General features: G+C 40.0%; 1 protein-coding gene across 1 annotated transcript in view; it reads left to right on the forward strand.

The window, feature by feature from the left end:
• The window catches only part of PELI2 (pellino E3 ubiquitin protein ligase family member 2), a 177,454-nt gene that overhangs the window by 44,567 nt on the left and 106,927 nt on the right, over positions 1-25,960 (forward strand). Inside the window, exon 2 of the mRNA XM_072838690.1 lies at positions 8,844-8,973. Within this exon, the coding sequence (XP_072694791.1) occupies positions 8,844-8,973 (130 nt within the window). The remainder of the gene's footprint in view (positions 1-8,843; positions 8,974-25,960) is intronic.

Consider the following 25,960-nt stretch of genomic DNA (forward strand, 5'->3'; position numbering starts at 1 on the left):
CCTTTGTTTTTTAGAGAGACTGGGTTTGCTTCGCAGCAAGTTCATTTTCTTTTGAATGGCCTGGTTGGAGGAAGAAGTCCCTAAAGAGGTGTCACCCTCTTCCTAGGAATTGAATAAATGTCAGAAAGGAGCAATGGCTCAAGGGTCAATGTAGGTGTGGCACTAGTGAAGGTGGGATCCCCACCTCTCCTGAGCTCTGCTCCCAGCACACTGCAGCAGAATCCAAACTAGAATATCAGGCCTTCCTCCTTGATGGGGAAGGACAGTAAGCTTCTGAGAAGTTCAGGGACTTGTGCAAAGTCCTCTCTGGGATTGGATGCAGGGCCAGGATGGTTCTCCCTGTACTTCCTACTGGATGGGGGGCTGGGTGAGAGTGTGTGGGTGTACAAACCCCGGAGGAACAGCCTGAAGTTTCCTTGTGTGGGGGTAGTACTGTGTTTCTGAGAAAAACTTTTTAGTATTTCACCTTGGGAAATATTTTGGCATGGAAAGAAAAAAGAAAAAAAAAAACCCTCAAGATAAGAAAAAGGGCAACCTGAAAATACAACTACCCAGAAGATGTGGGAGGCTTTGGAAGTGTGGTGGCTTCAAAAGCCAGGAGTTTCCATAACAGCCACAACCTTCATGTTCCTGAGCCAGGACAACAGGTTTTTGCTGGGTGAAATGCCTTCCCTGTCCATACATACTCGGAATGCTTGAAAGAGGCTTTGGGAATCTTCTTAAAGTTGAATTTATAATGTTGGGTTACTCTCTTTGTAGTTGAAGAAACAGGCCCGTCTTGGGTCCGTTCCCAGCACCGGGTAGGAAAGAGTTGGAGCAGAAACTCCTGCGTCCTGATCCTGTACTATTGTCATTATCCCTACACTAATACGGTGACTGTTACTGAGCCCCTCCTCAGTTTTAGGTACCAGGAAGAAGTAGAGAGACTTAGGCAAATACAAAGGAAACTTTTTGAAAAATCATCCAGTCAAAATGGTGTAAGACTAAGGGAAAATTAACTTGTACCATCCTCCAGGTCTGGTAGAGCAGACCACCCCCTTTTCCTTTTTTTTATTGGAGTTAGATTTGCCAACATATAGTATAACACCCAGTGCTCATCCCTCAAGTGCCCCCCTCAGTGCCCATCACCCAAGTCACCCCCAACCCCTGCCCACCTCCCTTCCACTACTCCTTGTTCGTTTCCCAGAGTTAGGAGTCTCTCATGCTCTGTCACCCTCATTGATATTTCTCATTTTCTCTCCTTTCCCCTATAGTCCCTTTCATATATTCCCCAAATGAATGAGACCATATAATGTTTGTCCTTCTCTGATTGACTTACTTCACTCAGCATTATACCCTCCAGGTCCATCCACATCGAAGCAAATGGTGGGTATTTGTCATTTCTAATGGCTGAGTAATATTCCATTGTATACATAGACCATATCTTCTTTATCCATTCAGCTGTTGATGGACACCGAGGCTCCTTCCACAGTTTGGCTATTGTGGACATTGCTGCTATAAACATTGGGGTACAGGTCCCGGCATTTCATTGCATCTGTATCTTTGGGGTAAATCCCCAGCAGTGCAATTGCTGGGTCGTAGGGCAGGTCTATTTTTAACTCTTTGAGGAACCTCCACACAGTTTTCCAGAGTGGCTGCACTAGTTCACATTTCCACCCACAGTACAAGAGGGTTCCCCTTTCTCCACATCCTCTCCAACATTTGTTGTTTCCTGTTTTGTTAATTTGCCCCATTCTCACTGGTGTGAGGTGGTATCTCATTGTGGTTTTGATTTGTATTTCCCTGATGGCAAGTGAATGACAGGCCCAGGCCCAGAGGGCAACAGCAGTCTCTGGACTCTTACAGGTCACAATGAACATGTGAAATCTAAGCAGAGGAGTGACAATAGTAGGCAGTACTTTAAAGGATTAACTGGGTGGAATAGAGCAAAAAAGGACAACCACATCTCACAGAAGGGTTGGAGAGGCTTAAGGCCACAAAGCAAATATCTCCCCTTGGACTGAGCAAGTTCCTCTGGATTCGTTCCTTCTGTAAAACCTCACCAGCACCCAGTAAATACAGTTTTTGCTTAAACAAACAAACAAAAAGCCCCACATTTTCTCATGTGCTTGTTGGCCATGTCTGTGTCTTCCTCTGTGAAATTTCTGTTCATGTCTTTTGCCCATTTCATGAGAGCAGACCACTCTTAAGGTTCCACGACTCAGAACCCCCATGAAGGGCATGTGGCAAGGTGTGCTGCTGCGTCCTGGTTCAACCCTTAATATTCAGATTTATTTTTTCACATTGTTTTCTAACTCCCTTTCTTTAGTTTGTCAAAATTGTATAATTTTGTTACCTTGTCTGCCTTCACTTCACTCTCCCAAGAGGCAAGATATCTTGTCAGTATCCTTAGCTGGTGGCCCTGGGTCCTGGCTTACCTCATGAGCTGCATTCCTGAGAGAATATAGTGTTTTCATATTGATTGGACCTTAAGTAGCTACTTGAAGCAAAGACTATTTCCAACCAGGAATGGGACATTGAGAATTCTCATTTTAAGGCCAAGCCCAGGAAAATTTTCTGAATGAACTGATGTTTAAAAAGCTGCAGCAGGTAATCACCCGAGGGGATAGACTGTTTTGGTGCTGCCATACTTATTTTTTTGGTGAGAAATGAAGGTTTATTTATGAAACTCTACACTATGCAGCATTTGTTAGGTGCAGAGGAATATACACTGTTGGGTCCCAGGGTTTTGTCTGGGACCCATTTGGGCGAGGCAAGTCCAGATGTGTTGTGACAGAGTAAATGATGAGTTGTGGCTGCCATAATGTCAAGCTGGTGTCAGGCACTTGGTGGCTTATGTGCGTTTTCTTACAGTTGCACTAGTGCTTTCACTCTCCTGGTGAGCTGGTGTGCACTGTGTTGAGGCAGGTGCCATGCTGCAGGAGTTTACTAGACTTTCTTTACATCTTGTCTGTAGTGTCACTGACTTGTTCATCTGCAGCGTACAGTTTACTTTGGTTACAGCAGTTGTTTGCAATTTATCTGTGCAAGTGACAGAAATGTTGCTTTTGAGAGAGAGCAGAATGTTCAGACTGCAGTGGGAAGCCAGGCTGCCTCTGGAACATGGTCCTGGGACGTTATACCCCACATCCTCTTTCCCATGGTCACGTGGATGCTGCTTCAAGTTCAGGCTGGTTAAGATCAACTGTGATGCCTCTAGAATGTGACAGGGAGCCCCCAGCACACCTCTCTTGCTGTTTCCTATAGAAAATTCTTTCTGACAAATGCACTTTCAGGTGGCAGGCATCCTCTCATGCCTTGAATTTAAAAATTGTCAGTATCTTCTGGAAAGAATGACATTTGGAGTCAGACAAAGCAGATGTGGATTTGGTTCTGTCTGCCCTTTCCTGGTAGGACAAATTTGTGTGTGTATTTTAACCATTTATGCTTGTTACCTGCCCACTGAGAGTGCTAATGCCTCCCTCAGAGGGTTTCTTGTCACATAGTAAGTGCACAGCAAATGCTAGTGAAAACGTGAACTCTGAATTTTAAACCAGGAAAAACCCTTCACTTGTGATGTTTCTTATACAGGTTTTTCATTGTTATTTGTGGCATCCAGATACCTTTACTGTTAAGACCAACTAGTTGTCCTGCATATGCGAACAGTTAAATTTTCATCGCACACTTACTGAATAAGTGGATGTTTTTAAGGTCTCCGAAATTTTTTTAAAGATAGGAAGCTTGAAAAGCAACTTACGGGTTTGCATCAGAATACCCCTGTTCAACTAAAACAGGTATCAGCAGCATTTGGAAATATTTCTACATACTTATTGGCTGAAGAGCTTGCCAGGCCAGGGAAGCCTTTCTGACCTTTCTTGGAATGATAACTTTTTGCCTTTGTAGGCCAGATCCCACCTTTGGACTCTATTCTACTATATGAGAGATGACCCTTCTCTCTTGTCATGTGGTCATCCTGGGCAGGTATCAGGTCCTGGGGGTGGACGGGACGTTTTGTGGGGGAAGCTGGGCTCGATGGGAAGGCAGGAGGTAGGAGGGGAGGATTCTGTGATCCTGTTCAGGAAGAGCTGTGCTTGACAGATCAGGGGACCAAGACAAGGCTGTGATTAGGGAGAAGGGAGTATTAGGGCTTGTTCTAAGCACCTATTCCTCTGTAACCAATTACCCCCACATAGTGGCTTGAAACAGCAACCATTCTTATCTCCTGTGCCATTCTGTGGGTTAGGAATTTGGACAGTGCTCAACTGGACAGTTTTTCTGCCCCACATGGTATCATGGTCACTTGGTAACAGTCAGCTGGGGGATAGGTTGGTCTGGAAGGTTCAAGACTGTTCACATGACTGATGCCTTAATGGGGTGGTTGGAAAGGCTGCGTTCAGTTGAGCCTGCTGCCCAGAGCACCTACATATGGCCTCCCCCACGTTGTGGTCCTGAATCTCTTCTGTGGCAATTCAAACCTCACCAAAAACCGAGGCAGAAACTGCAAGGCTTCATCAGACTTGGCTCTGAAAGTCTCAGAACATCACTTCCTCTACCTCCTGTCAATAAGTGAGTCACTAAGGCCAGCCCAAATGTAGAGAGAGGGGAATTAGACTCCCCTCTCCCTGGGAGAAGCTCTGGGCCTCTGTGGTCCTCTCTGATCTGCCATGCTGATATGAGAGCCAGTGGGAAACTTTCAGGGTGGGGTGGAGGTTGGACAAGGTGGCTGCATGACACATGGTCTTTGATTTGGGGCAAAGATAAAATGATAGTGAATTGAAGTGTCTAAGAGTATCAGAAGCAGTACAGTGGGTGAGGAGCACTCTGCTGAGATTCTCAGCCATGAGGAGAAGATGAAATGGGAGGGGAGGTTCAGAGGGAGACCCAGGGGTTGGGGCTGGCTTGTGTTTACTTGGAGATGGGTGAGGTCCCCAATGACCCAGATTTTTCCAGATTATGGTAATATATTTTTGTTCTATGAACTGGCCTTTTAACTGCTTAAACACTGTTAATTCTCTTGTCTTTAGTGATAGAACTTTCTCCTGTTCCTGGCCTGTGACTAAGAAGGGGTTATTTTCTTTAAATGGTTGCAATTTCTAGGGTCTCTTTATTTTTCTAGGGTCACTTCTTTATTCTGCACTTTTTCTGGCTTATCCCATTTGCACTCATGATTTCAGCTGCCACACTTGTATTGTAAAAGCACCCAGGTCTGTAAGTTCTCTTGCCTCCTGGATGTCTTTCCCTGTATATCCCTGTAATTCCTATTCAGCTTCCTAATAATTCTTTCCCCCTTCCCTAGGCCAGAAGCCTGTATGCCATTACCTTTCTCTCTCCCTCCACTCTGTGCAGCCAATCAAGTCTCCGAGTACTATTGATAATTTGTCTTTAAAACCAGGGTGCTCGACCATAGCTGCAGGAGCACATCCCTGTGGAACTCTGACAACATGCACACTTGGAGCCCTGTACCAGAACTACAGACTCAGAATCTCTTGAGACTTAGGCATGCATAGTTTTGTAAAGCTTCCCAGGAGATTTGGATGCTCCCCTAGCACTGTAAACAACTCTCTGAAATTTTTGTTTGATCTTCTAACTCCTTTCCTTGCTGTTTTGGTTGAGGCTGGTGATGTTTCCTGTAGCTATCAGGACAAATTGCCACCAGTGTGGTAGCTCAACACAGCAGAATTGATTCTCAGGGTTCTGGAGGCCTCAAGTCTGGAAGCACAGTGCTGCCAAGCCATGCTGTCTCTGGGGGCCCTGAGGGCCCGAGTCCTTCCTTGCTTCTTCCCACTCCTGGGGGCTCCAGGCGTTCCTTGGGTCGTGATTGTCAACTTCCAGTTTTGCCTGTGTCCACATTGTCCTCTCTTCTCCCTGTGTGTCTATTCTAAAGACCCTTGTTATTGAATTCGGGGCCCTCCAGTAATGTAGGATGATTTCCTCTCCAGAGCTTTAACTACATATCAAAGACCCTTTTTCCAAAGGATCTAGGATATGGACAAGTCTATTTGGGGGCCGCCATTCAACCCACACTTCCTCTATTGTTTGGCTAGTTCTCCCATCTGTTCATTGTGACTCTCATCTGGGTGTCTACTCTTCACTGTGCTGCCTTAGCGATTACTTTATGTCCAGTTGTGTTGGTCTGTTGCTTCAATGTTACTGGCTCCCCGTTCTCCTTAGGGTAAAAAGCCATGCCCTCATGGAATGCCAGGCTCCTGTTGTAACCTGGCCCCTACCTTTTACCCTCCTGGCCCTCTAATTCTCTCCCATTGAACTTGATGTTCCCACAGTACTGAACTACCCTTGGTTCATACTGTTGCCCTACATTCCCATTTAGTCTTGTTCACATTTCAAGACCATTGACTCTTCCATGAAGCTCTCCCTAATAATGGCTCTTCCCATGTGCTTTGTGCATTAGTACATCTTGTCACATACGGGTCTTATCACACTTGTTCTTATGCCTTTCTCTGCTTTCAAGTGTAGAGATCTGAAAGCCAGGAAGCTGATACTCATCACGGTAGCTCTAGTACTTGGCATTATTAATATTGAATGAATGACCATGTAGCTTAACCTAATTAGAAACTTGACTCATTGTGACACTGGTTTTTCCACTGTTACCTTAATTATTTCCAATAGGATTTTTCACTGATCATTGTTTAGCTGTATTGAGCAAGTAGGTAGTGGGTATGTAGACTGACATATTGTTTGCTTATCCTTAACATTTGCTTCTGTGCTCAGGCAACTTAACAAGTTTTGCAAATGTTGAGGTGACACTAGTTTTTGTGGATCCCTCCCCTTTATATTAGATAGGACTTTGGGGTGTTAGGTAGCAGAAAGCAACCTGAGCTAGCTGAAACCAAAAAGGATTTCATGAACAAGGGTCAGCATACAACTGGGCCAAGAGAAGCCCTAAGGATCCTGTTCCTTTCTTGTGGCTTGTCTCTGCTCATCTGCTTCATTCCTCACTTCTCTGCTGCTTCATCACCTAACAGGTTGTGACATCCCCACAGTTGGTGCACTTACACAGCTCTGGCCATTTACAGAGACTGGCTGCTTTTCTCTCAGTCCCAATTTTGTGTTTTCTGCGATGAGCATGTCTTTGGCCCCTGTGGGCCAGATGTCCACCTCCAGCCACTCAGCTCCAGTGTGATTTGGAGGGTGCCGGCCTGGCCATTTCATTCACACGTGGTGCTGGGGCTCACCTGAGGGGGTTATGAGATGGGTTCCTGAAAAGGGAGTGTAGTTGGGAGTGGATCCCTAAAAAGCTTCTGATTCACTCTAGTGGGTTAGATCTTATCAACCAGCAGCATGTAGTTGAAAGATGCAGCAGGGAGCCGGGTAGGTGGGAGAGGCACAGGAAACCCTGCCGGATCTTGTACTGTTTGCCTCTAGGCCTCAGCAGTGAAAATATTCCTCTGAATTGTTGAGAGTCCTAGCTTTAATTGATTTACATATGTTTCTCTTAATACAGGATGTTCATCTTGATTTAAGTGATCTGGGAATATATTAAAACAAAGTGGGTTTATGATGGTGGTTTACTCATGGCTACGTTCATTATAGTAGCGCTCGCTCACAAATATGTGTAAGAAAACAGTGCCTGTTTTGATCTTGCCTCAGAAAAAGGAGACTTGAAATAAATCATCTCTGTATTCTAGAGACACTTTTATTTAGTTGATGTTCTTTTGTGATGGAAATGGGAGCAGATTAAAAACACAGCAGGAATAACTTCAAGTGATAATTTAAATCCATTGCCAAACTGTAGCTACCAAATTATAAAACAAAAAATCCCTTTGTTCTGACTTTTACTGTTCCTGAGCCTCTGGGCCCCCTTGCAGGCCATACTGGATACCATGTTCTGGGTGTGACTCAACCAGAGGCAGAGCAAGACTTTCAGGAGAGGAACGAGTCACCAGATGTGGGCTTGGGTGTTCTGAGGGAGCTGTCCTATTTATGCACAATTTAAAAGATTCCCCTCCCTTCTTGTTGTTCTCTTTAAAAGAACTTCTCCTATGAAGGTGATAGAGAACAGTCCTGTGAGTATGGCAACAAGAGACATTGGTCAGAACATACAGGGACCCATTAATCCAGAGTTAGAAATACAATTGAAAACAGAAACACTAACTGTAGTCCCGCATTCCTTTTAAACACTGGTATTAGGTTAAGATACTAATGTGGGAAATCTGTGTAAGGACATTGTTTTCCAGATGACTTTTTAAGTTATTTCACAGTCTGGACTAAAACTCCTCTTTTTTTACTTCTGGGCCTCTCTCTGGGCAACCTTCTTGTGAAGTCCTATTTTAGCTTTAATTTTCACTAGAGATTTTTGCTCACCTGACAGTTTAAAGGTTCAAATAGAAATGAGAATGAATGTGGAGAATTCAGAACTTTAAAGACTGCAAGTAACTAAATTTGGTCTTCTTACAAATAAAGATCCTAAAGACATTAACATGATTTGGGAGTGAGAGATGAGGTTTAATTAGTATGCTATTTTCTAACTAGTTCATTTAAAAATATTTCTTGAGTGTTTCTCTGGGGTCCATTAGAACAACGCTTGCTAAATTGAGCCAGCACTAATACAGCCTCTGCAGAATTCTCATTTGCTTATTTATACTGTCTCTTTCCAGAAAGATTTGAAGAGTCTGACTTTATAGAATAGGAAACCTATAATTACTTTGTACATCACTCTTAAATTAAGTTTCTGGAAGTGATTTGAATTTCATTACAGCTAAAGCCTGTTTTGTAGTCCGTTTATTCTACAAGGGGTGTTTAGTGGGCAATTTCTTGTGACCATCCCTGTCTTTTCCCTCATTCCATCTTATTTTTTTAAAACCTTAAAAATCTACAAATAAATGAATTTTCATCTTTCTTTGTAGGTACAATGGTGCTTTACCTAATGGAGACCGAGGCCGGAGGAAAAGCAGATTTGCTCTTTATAAGCGGCCAAAGGCGAATGGAGTCAAACCCAGCACGGTCCATGTGATCTCCACGCCGCAAGCGTCCAAGGTAGGTGGCTCCTGCAGCATGGGGAAGGCCTTGGCAGTTGGTGACTCGTGCTTACTTGTCTTGGCTGCTCTTTTCTTTCAGCCTCTTTTCTTTTCTTCTTGGCGGGAAAGTTTCTTGATCATTGGGGCCGTATAGTTTTTGGTTGTGAAGGGTTGTTCCGGGCTTTGTGTGTTTAGCTGCATCCCTGGCTTGGACCCCCTAGATGCCAGTAGCACATCATCCCCACCCCCAGCTGCCACTGTTGTTCGGGCAACCAAACAGATCTCCGGAATTGCCACATGTCCCCTGAGTGGTGGTGTGGGCAGACCCTCCCCTCCAGCCCCTGCTGCCCATGATGGACCACTGCTTGGAATATAGTAGAACCAATATGTGTCAATTTAGAATAGTTGTGGTAGAAAGATAAATGATGTTCTTTATCCTAAAGGGTTTTGGTATTAAGTCTTAGTATAAACCTCATTAAGATTTGTTATCTTCCTTCTATTTATTGAGTAGTCATTTTCACATAATCTCTATGTACATGGAATTGAATTTGGGTAATTATTGGAAAGATTGGAAGTAAACAGAGCTAAGTACCACAAGAAGTTTACTATATTTCCTCTCATAGGTTTGAAATATATAAAATGTTATTTTTTATGACTACTTTACTTTCTGATTATATAAAGGGGGAAAAACCCTGAGTTTCCATTCTGGTTGATATGTTCTACTTATTTAGATATGACAATTTTGTAATTAAATTAACATGTAACATAGTTTCCTTTTCTAGAAAAATTATATTCACCTGAAATATTTCATATGATGCATTGGCTATACATGTTTATCATAATGGGTTTGGACCATCTGGAATAAATAAGACTTGATTCCCATTTTTACTGAAAACCCATGTTTCAAAGAAATGAATAACTTTAAGGAAGCATGCATGGTATTTATATTCAGTCTTAGAAACAGATCACCTTGGTCAATGTTTTCTATTAAAAAAAAAACAAAACAAAACTCCTGTTGCTGTTTCTGAAGCAGCACCATGGAAAAAGTTTGCTAGAATGTACCAATTAAGATTGTCTTGTATTAATGAGGAAAAGGTTAGATCCAAAAATATCAAACACCAAGGAAACAGGAAAGACTAATATTGAGCAGCCAAGTTTTTGTCTGGAGAAAGGGAAATAAAGTAAGTTCTGGAAATGGAAGGACGCTCAATAGGGAAAACAAAGGAAATGAGCTTTGCAAAGATTCTGAGAAAAGGGGAAGTGAAGTAACAATATTGGAAGGTTAAGGAAGTAGGAGAAATATTTTATAGTCCACAAATATTTGGAGAATACCAAGATGAAAGTTTTTAAGCATGTGATAAGTGCCAGAAATATTCTGATATTACAGACCTGGTCGTCACATTTGTCTGTGTATGGACATTCATTTTTTCATCCTTTAGCTCTCTACCTTTACTTTCCGTAAACCTAGATTTTATATTGACACAATGCCTTACAATATTTAAAAACATTTTTTATAGAAACCTTTGAATACTCAGGCTGCATGTTGTGATAGAATGTGAAATCTGGTTGGAATCTGAAATACATCTTTCCTGTAGCTACTATCAGAAAATCAGTGGCTTTTTCCCTGATTCATTACCTACCTCCATGGGCTCCAGTTTTAGCTTTTTATAAAACTTTAACCTCTTATACCTAGATTTTACCTGAAGTTGTTTGAATTATAAACCTTCTGGTCTAAATCTGTGTTTATGGTCTACATGACTAGTAGTCAGGAAATTGGTTTTCAGTTTTGTAAGCTGGGAAAAACCTATATTCTCGGGGCCTCTTGTTTCTTCCTATACAAAATGAATGAGTTGGCTGTAGACAGGAACTGTGCTGAATCAGGCAAGATATTTAGGTTATAAGCAACAAATGATTCTGGCTTAAGAAAAAAAAGAGCAAAAATGGAGAAATTATTAAAGGTTAGATAGTAAGAACAGCTCAGAGAGAACCAGAGTACCAGCAGGGGTTAATGTGGATATTCTTGAAAGGGTGTTGTGAAGTGACTTGGCTCCAACTACCTTCTGTTTCTCTTAGAGGTTTTTAATGGTCAGGAAAGGGAATGTGCTAGGCCTGGCTGGTCCATCAGCTATGACTAAGGGGGAAGAGTAGACCAGATAAACTTCCTGTGCGCTGGTCAGCTAGCCCTTACCGCCTTTCCCTTACACATCCTACCCATCCTGGAACCTGTACATGAGGACCTCCTGCAGTTTTCCATACTACCGAGCACCTTGGTCACAGATTCCTCACTCCGGGTCAGCTGTGCCCTGCCCCTCCTGCTGCCACCTGCTCTGTTGAACCCCAGACAAAGTCTCATATACATTTACTTAACCTTTCCTTCAAATGTTCCTCCTCCTGCCTCACCTTAACTGAATGCTGATTTCTTTTTTTTCATCGATATAGTCTTTTTCATCTTTTTTTCCTCCATCTCTCCAGTTTATGGAACTAGAAATGATTTTGTTCTGTTTCCATTTCCGTCCATTCTTTAACCCTACATTATTGGCACAAGCCGCCTCTTCCCCTGCTTCTCTTGACCTCCCTGACCTGCAGTCTACTCTTCTGCATATTTTTGTGACTCCATACCTTGTCCCATCTGTTTCCCCCAACCCTTGTTAAACCATATGTTGGCATCCGTGGGTCCTAATACTTGAACTCTTCCAATTTGACTGTCACTTCACTTTTCCCACTGGTCTAGTGTATCTTAGTTCACTGTCACTTGAAAGTGGCCATAGTCTGCAGTACATTCTACTTATATAGGCTTTCTTATCTAAAGACCTTTAGTCCTTTAGGCTGTCCTTGGGATGGTTGTTAGCTCACTCGGGTTTTCCAGTTACATGTTGACTTCACCCTGGATTCCCTTTCTCGGATACCTGTTGGCACCCTTCTTTGTGAGTGCCCACCTCTGGGCCCATCCTAGGCCCCGCTGGCTTGTTTTTACTCCATTTTTGCTCACCCCATTTCCTGTCAGAATGCCAGGTTATGTGATGTACTTGGCAAAAGCTGTTGGACCTGAATCAGCAGTGGTTTTTCCGCTCTGGAATTTCTGATTCTGCAATATGGGTAATGAAAGGGTCATCTTCAATTTTGGACTTGTAAACGGGAGACCTAGGAAGGTGGATGTGGCTACCATTGTTAGTCAGAAGACCAAGTGCTCATATTCTACGTTGTTTTTTCCCTCTGCCCCACAACCTGGGAGCATACCAAGGTATACCCCTTTGCTGGAAAATGGGGCATCTTAGTCTTCATGCCTGCCATTGTCCACGCAAAGTCAGATGAGGATGGTGATTGTGTGCTACTGTTGTGTAATCTTAGTTTGTGTCATCTCTACTCATGTGTGATTTGCTCTTGAAATAGTAATACTCAGATATTACACTTATGATATAATGTGTTTAAAGAAAACCTAAAGTAAAACCTCTTTTTACTTCTGGCAGTTCTGTTTCATAGACTTGAATATTTAGCAGTTTATTTACCATTTGTTTATTCAACAACTGTTTATCTAGCACTAGGGGCCAAGCCTCATGCTAGGGGTTGGATATACTGCAGTGTGCAAACTTTGCTTGGAACAAATTATCTAGTGAGGAGGCAAACAGTTCTCATGCAAACACATGCTTAACTGCATGTTGTGAAAAATGCAGGGCAGGAGAGGACAACAGAGCTATGAGAACAGGGGGTGAGGGCTTGGATTGGGAAGACGGCGAAAGTGCTCTGAGGGTATGGTATGTGTGTGCTTCGAGGTGAGGGGTTAGGAGTTAGCCAGGCTAGTAGGGAGATCTGGAACAGAGCTTTGGGGTTTTTTCCTAAAAGGAAACCTTGAAGAGTGATAAGTGGTGGACGTGGCATAACAGGACTGAGAATTTAAGTCTATTTTTGTTTGTTCATTTCCTTTTAAGGCTGTGGGGCAACTGTTTTGCTCCTGACCAGTAAATAGGATGGTGGTGGCAATGGTGACTGTTCTGGTAGCAACGTGGTTTAAATTTAGCAACATCACTGAGGAGAACACTTCATCATGGTTTTCCCTTCTAGGCTGTGCTTTATTGAAATCTCCTTTTTTGGGCATTTTTACTTCTCAAAAGTGACTGAGTCTCACTTTGTTCCAGTTGGCATATTTCAGAATGGAAAATATCAGTGGTCTTGGAGTGACAGTTTAGAGAGAAATTATAACTGTTTAGTGGGATTGTTGCAACCAGGACTGCCCTCGAGCTGTTCCCACTGTAGTGGCTCTCCTAGTTGATATGGACACTCTTCTTTATCAATGCATAATTCAGTAGTAACTGAGAAGTGGTAATATAAATTTCAGTGTAAACTCATTCATTCAAGCTAATTTTGTAGGTTCTACTGTGGTCTGCTTTTGAAGTACTGTCTGCCCAGTCTGGGTCTTGGTGCAATGGGTGGCCTGTCTGCTGCACAGTCATTCTAAAGCTGTAGCCTTCTGTGCTTTGGAGTCCTGTTTATCATTATACTCAGACTATTTAATGCAGTTTTTAAATAGCCTTTTTTTTTTAGGTTAACTTTGTTTTCTTTCATTGTTAATGGACTAATTCTTGGGTTCCTGGTATCTGGTGTTTTTGATGTTTGTAAATTCAAGAAATTCCTTTTATTATAAAGGGGCAACAAAGTTTGGATAAGTTTTATCCTTTTAGATACCATAAATGTGAATATTCTGAATCTATCAGAAAAAATTAGTAATAAACTGCAGTCCACAATATCTTTGGGTACTATACAGAAATACCAACCTAAGATAATTTGTATTTATAGAATGGAATCCATCTTAATGATTTTTAACAAAATATAAACATAAACGACCTAACTTTATACCTCAGGGAACTAGAAATGGAACAACAGACTAAACCCAGAGTTAGTAGAAGGGAAGAAACAACAAAGATCCATGCAAAAACACAGGGAGAAAAAAAAAGCCAGTAGAAAAGATCAACAAAACTAAAAGCTGGTTTTTTGAGGAGATAAAGACAACTCTTTAGACCCACCAAGAAGAGAGGACTCAAAATTAGACATTACAATTGCTACCACACTAATAGAAAGGATCGTAAGAGATAACTGTGAACTGTTATATGCCAACAAATTGATTAATGTAGAAGAAATGGATAAATTTCTAGAAACACACAACCTGCTGAGACTAAATCATGAGGAAATTGAAACTCTGAACAGACAGGCCCCCCCTAGTTACTAGTAAGGAGGTTGTTTGGGGGTTTGATTGCTAATTGAACGTACAGGACCAGAAATTCTACCAGACATTTAAAGGAGAGTTAATACAAGTTCTTCTCACATTCTTCCAAAAAATTGAGGAGGGAATATGTCAAACTCCTTTTATAAGGCCAGCGGTACCCTGATACCAAAACCAGACAAGGAAAATACAAGAGAAGAAAATTAGGTGCCAATATCCCCGATTGAACATAAATGTAAAAATTCTTAAAATATCAACAAATCAAATTCAGTAGCACAATAAAGAATCATACACCATGCTCAAGTGGGATTTATTCCTGGGATGTGAGAATGATTCAACATCTACAAATCTGTGTGATATATACTACATTGACAATATGAGAGTAAGAATCCTATGATCATCTCAACAGATTAAGGAAGAACATTCAAAATTCAACATCCACTTCGGATTTAAAAAATCATCAGTAAACTGGGAACAGAAGAAATGTACTTCAACATAATAAAGACTATGTGTGACAAGCCCACAGCTAACTTCATGGCCAATGTTGAAAAACTGAAGTCTTTTCCTCTAAAATCAGGAACAAGACCAGGATGCCCACTCTGGCCACTTTTGTTCAATATAGTACTAGAAGTTCTAGGCAGAGCAGTTAGGCATGAAAAAGAAATAGTCATCTAAATTTGGGAAGGGTCTATTTGCAGATGACCTAATATCACATATAGGAAACCCAAAAGACGACGCCCAAAACTGTTAGAATATCATACAGTTTTCAGTGGACATATCTTTTACCTCCCTATAAACATATTCCTATTTTATTCTTTCTCCTGTAATTGTGAATGAGAATTAATTTCTGAGTTTGTTACTGATTTTTGTGTACTGATTTTGTATCTTGCAACTTTACTGAATGTAAATTAGTGCAGTCCCTGTAAAAAACAGTATAGAGGTTCCCCCAAACTAAAAATAGAACTACCAGTATGATCCAGCTATCCCACTTCTGAGTATATAACAAAGGAAATGAAAACTGCATCTCAAAGAGATACCTGTACTCTCATGTTCATTGCGGCACTCTGTACAGTAGCCAATATGGGATCAACCCAGTGTCTGTCAGCAGTTTGGTTATAAAGATATGGTACATAGTTGACTCTTGAACCACATGGGTGTTAGGAGTACCAACCGCTCCCACCACCAGCCACACTTGAAAATCTTCATAAAAATTTTGACTCCCTTGAAACTTTACTAATAGCCTATAGCTAACTTGAAGCCTTACTGATAACATAAACAGTCAATGAACCCCAAGTTGTATATGTATTATATACTATATTCTTAAAAGTAAATTGGAGAAAAAAAAAGTTAAAATCCTAAGGAAGAGAAATTACATTTACAGTACTGTACCATATTAAAAAAAAATCTGTATGAGTGAACCCACACAGTTCAGTTCAAACTTATGTTGAAGTGCCAACTGTATATGTATATACACTGTAATATTGTTGAACCGTGAGAAAGGACATCCTACCATTTACAACAATCTAAATGGATCTTGAGGGGATTATGCTAAGTGAAATAAGTCAGAGAGAAAGATAAATAGTACGCATCATTTAAATCTGGAATCTAAAAACCTGAACCTCTAGAAACTGACTGAAATGATGGTGCCAGGGGCCAAAGGATTGAGGATATGGGGAGATGCTGGTCAAAGTATATGTATACTTAAGAAACCTCCAGTTATAATTTGAATAAGGTTTGAAGATCTTATGTACAGCATGGTGATCATAGTTAATAAAACTGGCTTATATACTGAAAGTTAAAAGTAGATTTGAAACATTCTTACCACAAAAAGGAAACGGTAATTATGTGACCTTATGGAGGCATCTGCTAAGGATATGGTGGTAGCCATTTTGCAATATAGAAGTGTATCAAGTTAACATACTGTGTGTCTTACACTGAATGTTCTATGTCAAATATATCTCAAAGCTGGAAAAAGTATCAACCTAATTTTCAAAAAAAAATGGAAATCACTCTGAAAAACATTTTATCAAAAAGTATTGCTAAAGCAGAGGAAAAAGTATTTGAGATACCAACAACATACTGCATAGTTTAAAATAATTTTATGATTTAGTGTTTATTGAGACTTTAAAAAATAGCTCTTATCTGAATGTACCATGGCAGTTTAGAGTTACAGTCTTGATTGTTACAAAACATACATTAGATGATAGAACAACTTCATAGAAAGCTCATAAATCAGGGCAGTAAAATTTCAGTCATTATTGACAAAGCCCCAGCCATTTCACATAGAAATGATTTAACAATTTGCTTAAAATACAATATTCAAGACTTTGAAGATAGGTGATGGTTTTTTATTTCATGGAGCTAGACAGAACAAAGTCTGAAATATATTAAACTTTACTGTCACTCAAGAAAAATGGTTTCAGTGAGATGGGCAGCTTGTGGCATTATTGATGCAAACTCAGTTTGGAAGTCGAAGACCTGAATATTCACTTTAATAGAAACTGAGATAGCATTTAGATGATTAAATACTTTAAGAGCTTTGGCTTTATTACATGCTGTTCTAACCTTTCTTATTTCTCTGGTTTTAGAAGAAAAAAATTTCAGTTATTAAAATGGATAGATTTACTTGACAAATGAGTGATAGAATATATAAAATAAAAAATGGAAAACTGTGACAGAGAAGCAGAGCATAATTAGAGAAACACACTTGAAATACAGCAAAATATTCCTAGAGAAAAAACTATTAAATTATCCAAGTTACATGAAAATACCTATTTAATATTGAATCTGAAGAATATAACTAACTTTTAATTAATTAATCTTTGGAATTTGACCAACTAATGTTTTCAAAGCACATAGATCAAAGGTGAACAAAATTTTATAAAAGTAAGCTAGATAATTGAATAGGGCAGTCCAATAAGTGGTTTTCATGGCTTAGGTAATAATAGAAATACTGACTATAAAAATCATTATTTGGGACTAGAAAAATATTAAACTTAATGGATACTTGTTCAACCAAAGGTAGTAGTAGGTTTACCATGAGCAATATTATGTTACAGGAAAATCTCTATATCAAGACTCCATTTATTCATTGGCTCTCAATTAAATGGGGGAAGTTATTGGAAGAGTTTAGTTTGTCATATGAAATACTAGCTCTGACATTGCTTAGTTGTGATCGTGACGTCAAGGAAAGGATCATACCATTAGTATCTAATGATTAACGTATGACTTGGAAATATATTAGCACGGTCTGGTGAATGATTGGCACTCTAACTTGCAGCATCATTTGAGGACAGTTTTATATTATTTATAGCTCATGTTATTCAGACCATGGAATGTTTTACAATTTTTGACTCCTTATACTTATTATAATTCTGATTGTTAAATATTAGCACTCCTAACATGAATAATCTTTACAAATCTATCGAGGTGTTTATCTCATTTTATGATTTATATCATAGAAGCTTTAACATCCAGAATTGGTTATTAACTACTATATTTCTATAAATTTTGGCTAACCAATAGTTTTATGGTTTTCTAAGGTTTTTGATGGTTTTGCCATTGCAAATAGTGTAAGTTTGGTAATTTGTGAGCTGTTCTTTCCCCGTTTTTGTTTTAGTTTTGACTTCTGTTCACAAAGTAAACAGTAGCCTTTCTTCTGTAAGGACACTTTCTTTCAAATCCCCTAAATGTTGACATCTCTACTGCTGTGTTTAAGCTAGACAGTTTGACTTATACTGGTTGAAGATCTTAAACAGTAATTGTTTATCGCCATTCCCCCATTCAGATTTGTGTGAGAGGCTTTAAGATAGGTTTTAAGATACTTTATAGTATTCTTAAGATTAAACTTTGAGGTATGATTCGCACTAAATAATCCCAGAAATCTGAAGTTGATTCAAAACATCACATTTTTCTTAGTCTCTGCTATTAATGCAGGTGGGCACTAACATTTTTGTTTTCTTTTATTCTTCTAATATATATTTTCATCATCAAGCACTAACAATGAATGGTGTGTGTGTGTGTGTGTGTGTGTGTGTGTGTCTACAAAATAATCACAAGGTCATTGCTGTTGTCTTTCATATTCATCGATATTTAATCTGTCTCTGCTGCATGGTATGGGCAGAAGAATTACTGTTTCCTCCCAGAAGATATTTGTCTTTTACGTACTTATGATGTAGTTGGCAGCATGATACTCCCTCCCCACCAAAGATGCCCCTGCCTTAATGTCTGGGACCTGTGACTACTCTCACTCACATGGCAGAGGGGACTTTGCATATGGAACTGAAGTCATGGAACTTAAAACAGGAGGGTTCCACGGGGGCCACGCCATTACTCCAAGATCATCACAAGAGTCCTTAACAGTGGAAGAAGAAGGAAGCAGACTCACGAGAATGTGCAGGAAGGAAAGGTAGGAAAGTTTGAAGCATGAGCGGGACTCTACCTGCTATTTGTTGCTTTGAAATTAGAGCCAGGGGCTCTGAACCAATGATCTCAGGCTGCCTCTAGAAGCCGAGAATGGCTCTGGCAGTAGCAAGGAAACCAGGACCTCTGCCCTGTCGTCACATGGAACTCTGTCTGCTAACAACCTGAATATCCCTGGAAACCTTCTTCCCTAGAGCCTCGTCGAGGAACACAGCCCCACTGTCCCCTTGATTTCAGCCTCCTGGGGCTCGGCAGAGAAACCGGCCAAGCATGTGATCCAGCAGGTCCTGAGATAACAGATCTGTGGAGCTGCTAAGTTTTGTGGTAATTTGTGACAGTAGCACGAGAAAACTAGTATATACTACTGTGGGAAATTAAATGCAAAATACCATGTTTTACTGAGAAGCCCTTGACCTTGTATTGGGCGAAATGAAAAGCTGGGGAAGCCCTCCTGGCACTGGGAGGCAAGAAGAGAGGGTTTTTTTTTTTTTTTTTAATTTATTTATTCATGAGAGACACACAGAGAGAGAGACACACACAAGCAGAGGGAGAAGCAGGCTCCATGCAGGAGCCTGACGTGGGACTTGATCCCAGGTCTCCAGGATCAGGCCCTAGGCTGAAGGCAGGTGCTAAATGGCTGAGCCTACCCGGGCTGCCTGAAGAGAGGGTTTTGTTTCTTTTCTTTAGTTCTCTTGGATCCACGAGGAAGAGACTTGTTGGAAAGCTTGACTCCGGCACTCAATAACTTAATTATCAGTGTAATTATCTGCTTTACTGACATATAATAATTTTACTATTGACTTGATTCATGTATTAGTTGGAAAAATCATATTTAATTTGTGTTGTCCTTAAAGCACACTTTTATTAAAGAGTTGCTTTTAACATGCCAGTGTGGGAGAATACTTGTGTTTATCCTTATAATTATGCTATTACTCAGACTTACTTGAATTATGACTGATTCGGGCACTTCTGCTCATCCCGTCTTTCCCTGGAGGAAGAGCATCTTTTGCCTGTAGCATTCCTTTTTAGAAACCTGGAATGTGGAAGTTGGAAGGAACCTTCTGCCTTCTGACTCTTCACTTTACACACGAGGGACTTGCAGCTCTGAGAAGCCCAATAAGTGGTGTCGGGTCACGCAGCCGGATGTGGTGCCCAGGACCGGAGACTATTAGGCTGTTGCTGTAGGGAGCAGGTGGAGAGGGCACTGAAGGACAGGAACCAAGCTGAATATTTGCTCCTGATCCTCTTACCTGCCAGGAGTGCGGCTTGGAAAGTCCATTTACTTCTAAACTAGGAATGCTGTAATGAAAAAATGAATGAAGAGGACATTTGGTAGTAAAAGTGGAAGTTGCTTTGTCAACTTAATGATTATTAGCACTGTTAGGATAAGCTATCCAGTGTGGGATCCAGCTCTCTGGAGAGAGCCCTCTACAAAAGGCACAGAAATGGAAGCTTACATTTAATAGCTGGTTTGTTTGAAGTGGTACTTACAACAGCACGTAGTGGAAACTACATCAAAATAAATTCTGTGCAGCTGAAAAGCAGTCATGACCTTGGAGGGAGGGTCACGGAGGTATCATCCACTGTCTGCAATTTGCTGGTGGCGTCTTTTGTTACACCTTTGCCTTTCACACTGAAGTGTGCTGTTGACCTCTTTTGTGAAAAAGTACTTCAACCCCTTTGAAGTCCTATGCTGCTGACTGACTCGCAGAGATACCTACTTACAAGTTCTTTATTGATCACACCCACATCGGGGTGAGGCCTGAATAAAGCGGCTTCAAGAAACTTTGGTGTTTTTTTTTTTCCTTACGGAAGTTGAGTTAAAGGGAGCTTAGTGGAGCCTGGCCGCAGGAGCTCTCTGATAGATAAGCTCATTCTTGCTTTGTTCTTCATCCTTATTTTGCTGCCAGGTGAGCCCTGTGAAACTGGCTCTGTATTCTCTCACATGGCAGAGGGAATGTGACACTAGTGTCCACATAGTCCTGACATTCCAGATAAATTCCCTGGGTGGCCATATTTTTCCTCCCCTGCTCCTTTGATATTCTCATCTCTTAGAATGTACTCTAACCTTGAATACTAACCTATACTCCCACCATCCTCTAAAATATGGCCTAGATGTCCTTTCACCTAGGAACTCTCTCTGATATTCCTCTCTCCTAGTGAAAAAGTCCTTTTGTGAACTCCTAAAGTTCAAAATGTGTATGTGTGTGTGTGTCTCCACAAGTGCCCTACACTGTTAAAAAGTTGCTGGTGTACTGTCTTGTCATGCTAGGAAAGTAAGTCCCTGGAAGACAGATCTGTCCTGTCTATTCCCAGTGCCCAGCCCAGGTTGCAGAATGAGTAGCCAAATGCTGTGGCCTGCCTTGGGCATAGGGTGGGACAGCTGGTTGTTCTAATGGGTCAGTAACTAATGTGTTGGTATTCTGCAAGCCCACGTCCCCAGGTCTGTTTAGATTGCAGGCACATTTAGTAAATTAAAAATTGTTTCTAAATTTTTCCTATTATAAATAATGTGATAACTTGCTCTGTATAAAAACTTGTGTTAATTTCTGATCTTTTTTTCCTTCCAGTCTAAGGAATCACATATTTGAGAATTTAAGGGAAAAATTGTTTGTTTTTTTTAGTTTATCTATTCATTTAAGGAATCTCTACACCCAACGTGAGGCTTAAACCCATGACCCTGAGATCAAGAGTCACACGCTCCTCCGACCAAACCAGCCAGGCGCCCCATTAATAAGTTTTATAAATTATAAAAATAAGAATGAAATGAAAGTGTGGGTCTTAGAGTTTCAACTTCCTAAATTCCCAATTTTCCCCATTTACTATCTGTAGATTTGGGCAAAATACTTTTCTTACATTAACTCACATTCCAATTTTTTATAAAACAGATTTATGTCCATATAGGCCAACTTATCCTACAGTAATAAACAACTCCTGAATCTCCATGGATTTATGGCAGCACAGCATATTTATTATTTGTGTTTCATGTCCATTGTGGATGCTAGCACAGGAGCAGGGTTCATAATGGGAATTCAGGGATCTAGATAGAGAGTACATCTTGACTTCTATTTCAAAGATTGTGGGAAGAGGTAAGAGAATACAGCTTTTACAACATCTGCCTAGAGGTGACATACATATTTCACTGGCTAAAACAAGTCTTCTGACTGAGTTCAAAGGTTGGGATGCATAATCCTTTGGCAGAGAGAGGCATCAAAGATTTGCAAATGGTAGTGCAGTGTGCCTCCAGGTCATGCATGGCTCATGAAAGGAAATACTTGGGAATGTATCACACATAGCTAGTACATGGTGGCAACTGATGAATGTGAGCTCCTATTAGTGATTGGTTTCTCTGGGAAGTATTAATTGTCTGTTAGAAGATATAAATGGGCTTAGGATATAATTGACACCTAACATCCAGAGTAAATTATTGGCAATTTGATTATATTAAAAAAGCCTTACTTAAAATGTACTGATAAATGGTGTTGGGAAAATTGGACAGCCACATGCAGAAGAATGAAACTGGACTATTCTCTCACACCATACACAAAGATAAACTCAAAATGATTGAAAGATCTAAATGTGAGACTAGATTCCATCAAAATCCTAGAGGAGAACACAGGCAACAATCTTTATGAACTTGGCCACAAACTTCTTAACAAGACACAATGATGAAGGCAAGAGAAACAAAAGCAGTAATAAACTATTGGGACTTCATCAAGATAAAAAGCTTCTGCACAGTATAGGAAATAGTCAACAAAGCTAAAAGTCAACCTACAGAATGGGAGAAGATATTTGCAAACTACATATCAGATTAAGGGGGTAGTATCAAGATCTATAAAGAACTTATCGAACTCAACACCCAAGAAACAAACAATCCAGTCAAGAAATGGGCAGAAGAAAAAAAAAAAAAAGAAATGGGCAGAAGACATAAACAGACCTTTCTCCAAAGAAGACCTACACATGGCCAACAAGCACATGAAAAAATGCTCCACATCACTTGCCATCAGGGAAATAAAAATCAAAACCACAATAAGATACCACTTTACATTGGTGAGAACGGCTAAAATTAACAAGGCAGGAAACAACAAGTGTTGACGAGGATATGGAGAAAGGGGACTCCTCTTGCATTGTTGGTGGGAATGTGAACTGGTACAGCCACTCTGGAAAACAGTGTGGAGGTTCCTCAAGAAGTTAAAAATAAGCTACCCTACAACCCAGCAATTGCACTACTGGGTATTTATCCCAAAGATACAGATATAGTAAAATGGTGGGACCCCTGCACCCCAATGTTGATAGCAGCAATGTCCACAATTGCTGCTATGTGAAAGGAGCTATGATGTTCTCAACAGATGAATGAATAACGAAGATGTACACACACACACACACACACACACACACACACACACACACAGGAATATTACTCAGCCATCAGAAAGGATAAGTAACTACCATTTACATTGATGTGGATGGAACTGGAGGGTATTATGCTGGGTGAAATAAGTCAGTTGTAGAAAGACAATTATATGGTCTTACCCATATATGGAATATAAGAAATAGTGAGAAGGACTATAAGGGAAAGGAGAGAAACTGAGTGGGGGAAAATTAAGGAGGAAGACAAACTATGAAAGATCCCTAACTTTGGGAAACAAAGGGTTGCAGAAAGGGAGGTGGGTGGGGGCTGGGGTAACTGGGTGACAGGCACTAAGAAGGGCACATGATGAGATGAGCACCAGGTATTATACTATATGTCGGCAAATTGAATTTAAATAAAAATAACTTCTATATCACTGGGTTGGGAAGACTAAACAGTGTACTGCACATAATCTGTATACTATTAAAAAAATGCACTGATACATCAAAGAAAACTCTGAAGCTTTGTGATTTGAATACAGCTTTTCTCTGTAAACTTACAATTTTAAATTTATATTTTCTTTAGATCTCAGTCACAAAGTTTTAATGAATAGTTTTTGAGTTTTGACCTGACTAACTTTGAAGACTAGTCTATTTCCTTACCAGAAAACTTATCAATTAGAACATTTTGATAAGCCATCCTTATGTCAAAATGCATCTGTCCCGAATCCATTTTGGTTCCTCATGCAATCTTCAGACTGCCAACATTCATTTCATTCTTTGCTTTTTGAACAAAGGAGTAGTTTTGTATTTTTTCAACGTAGAGTTAAATCTTTGTTTCATATGAATGGTTTAGATTAGAAAACCCCTTTTAAGTCTTTCCATGGTGCCTGCTCGACACTAACACAAATATCGGGATTTTTCCCCCAACACTTAGAAAAAATTATTTTACTCTACAATCCCGTATAATAAATCCAAGAATGTGATTTTTAATTTTTGTAAAAAAGATTTTATTTATTTATGAGAGATACAAAGAGAGAGAGGCAGAGACACAGGCAGAGGGAGAAGCAGGCTCCATGCAGGGAGCCCGATGTAGGACTCGATCCCGGGTCTCCAGGATCAGGCCCTGGTCTGAAGGCGGCGCTAAACCGCTGAGCCACCCGGGCTGCCCTGATTGTTATATTTTATATAAATAGGATCTGTAGTGGGCACACTTTTGGTTTCTTTCATTAGAATTATGTTTGTGAATGAAATATCCCATATTAGATATGTTTGTTCACTGCTATATAGTATTCTGTTATATGAATATTCTCTTACTCAGTGTGCATTAAAATGTTAATCACACTAAAATATCAGTTGTTTTTGTAAATGAAAGAGTTTTTTTAGGTTAACTGTTTCACTTTCAGATGTGAAATCAAAATAAACAGAATAGCTACCAACGTCCACATTTAGAGCTTGCAGCAGTTGAAAACATAGCTACCTATTATACAAGTAAAAAATGTATCCTCAGTTTGAAAATTGGTTGGCCTGCTGAAGCAGTAATGATCTTATAGAATTGGATATTTGGGTGAAGAACTCTTAAGTTAATGCTAAATTTTTAATGTTGTGGTGTGTTGTTTTTCTCTCAAAAAACAAAAACAAACCAAGACATACCCATTGTAACATAGGGCCTGCATCCCAGAGTCTCCTCCATTTTCACATTTATCACAGAGAGGCTGCCCTTCTGAGGGGTGTTGCTGGTACCCAGGAGGACCTTCTCTCTCTGCCTCTGCCCCCTTCCATGCCTGTGAGATTAGACAGGCAACATGAATTCCCCTTGGAGTCACTACCCCACTGTAACCTTCAAAATTTGGCAACCCAAAATGTAATTTTGAGAACAGTTCTACTTGAGCTGTGATATAAAATCAGGTTTTGTTTTTTTAATAAGCTCTGAATCTGGTTGCTTTCTCTTCTTTCTTTCTTTTAAAAGAATATAGCCTGTTTATTTTTGTTTAGTGGGGGAAAGGATTTTTGTTTGCTCTTGAAACATTGAACAAAGGTTTTAATACCAATTTACTGATTTTTTTCCACTTAGTTCTTTATTATGCTGATGTAGTTCTAGTTCTGTGTGTTTCTTTTTAAAAATATTTATGAAAGGGAATTTTGCGTTGTGCATACATCAGAGCAGGAAGATAAAATTTTTTGATTTTGTATCAATTTAGTAACTCTAAGTTGGTGTTTGTTGGAAAAAGATTTTTTTAAATTGAAGTATAGTCACAATGTCACTTTAGTTTCAGGTGTACAGCATAGTAGATAAATTTATGCCTTATGCTGTGTCCATCACAAATATAGCTACCATCTGCCCCATTACATCATTATTACAGTATCATAGGCTGTATTTCTTATGCTCTATTTTTTATTCCCATGACTTTTTCATTCCATAACTGGAAATGTATATCTCCGACTCACCTGCACTCATTTTGCCCATTTCCCAGCCCCTTCCTCTCTGACAATTCCTCAGTTCTTTGTATTTATGGATCTGTTTTTACCTTTTTTTGTTTTTTAGATTTTACATATAAATGAAATCATGATATTTGTCTTTCTCGTATTGACATAGCATAATACCATCTAAGTCCATCCATCTTGTCACAAATGGCAAGATCTCATTCTTTTTCATGGCCAAGTAATATTCCATTATATGAGCATGTGTATACACACACCACGTTATGTATCCATTCATCTATCAATGGACACTTAAGTTGTTTCCATATCTTGGTTATTGTAAATAATGCTGGAATAAACATAGGGACACCTATATCTCTTTGAATTAGTGTTCTTGTTTTATTTGGGTAAATGCCTCATAGGCATGCATTACTAGATCATATGGTAATTTTGTTAGTTTTTTAAAGGACCTCCATACCATTTTCCACAGTGACTGCCAATTTCCATTCCCACCGACAGTGCAAGAGGGTTCCTTTTTTCTCCACATCCTCGCCAACACTTGTTTCTTATGTTTCTGATTTTAGCCATTCTGACAGGT

The sequence above is a fragment of the Canis lupus genome, chromosome 9, assembly GCF_048164855.1.
Source record: "Canis lupus baileyi chromosome 9, mCanLup2.hap1, whole genome shotgun sequence".
Taxonomy (NCBI): Eukaryota; Metazoa; Chordata; class Mammalia; order Carnivora; family Canidae; genus Canis; species Canis lupus.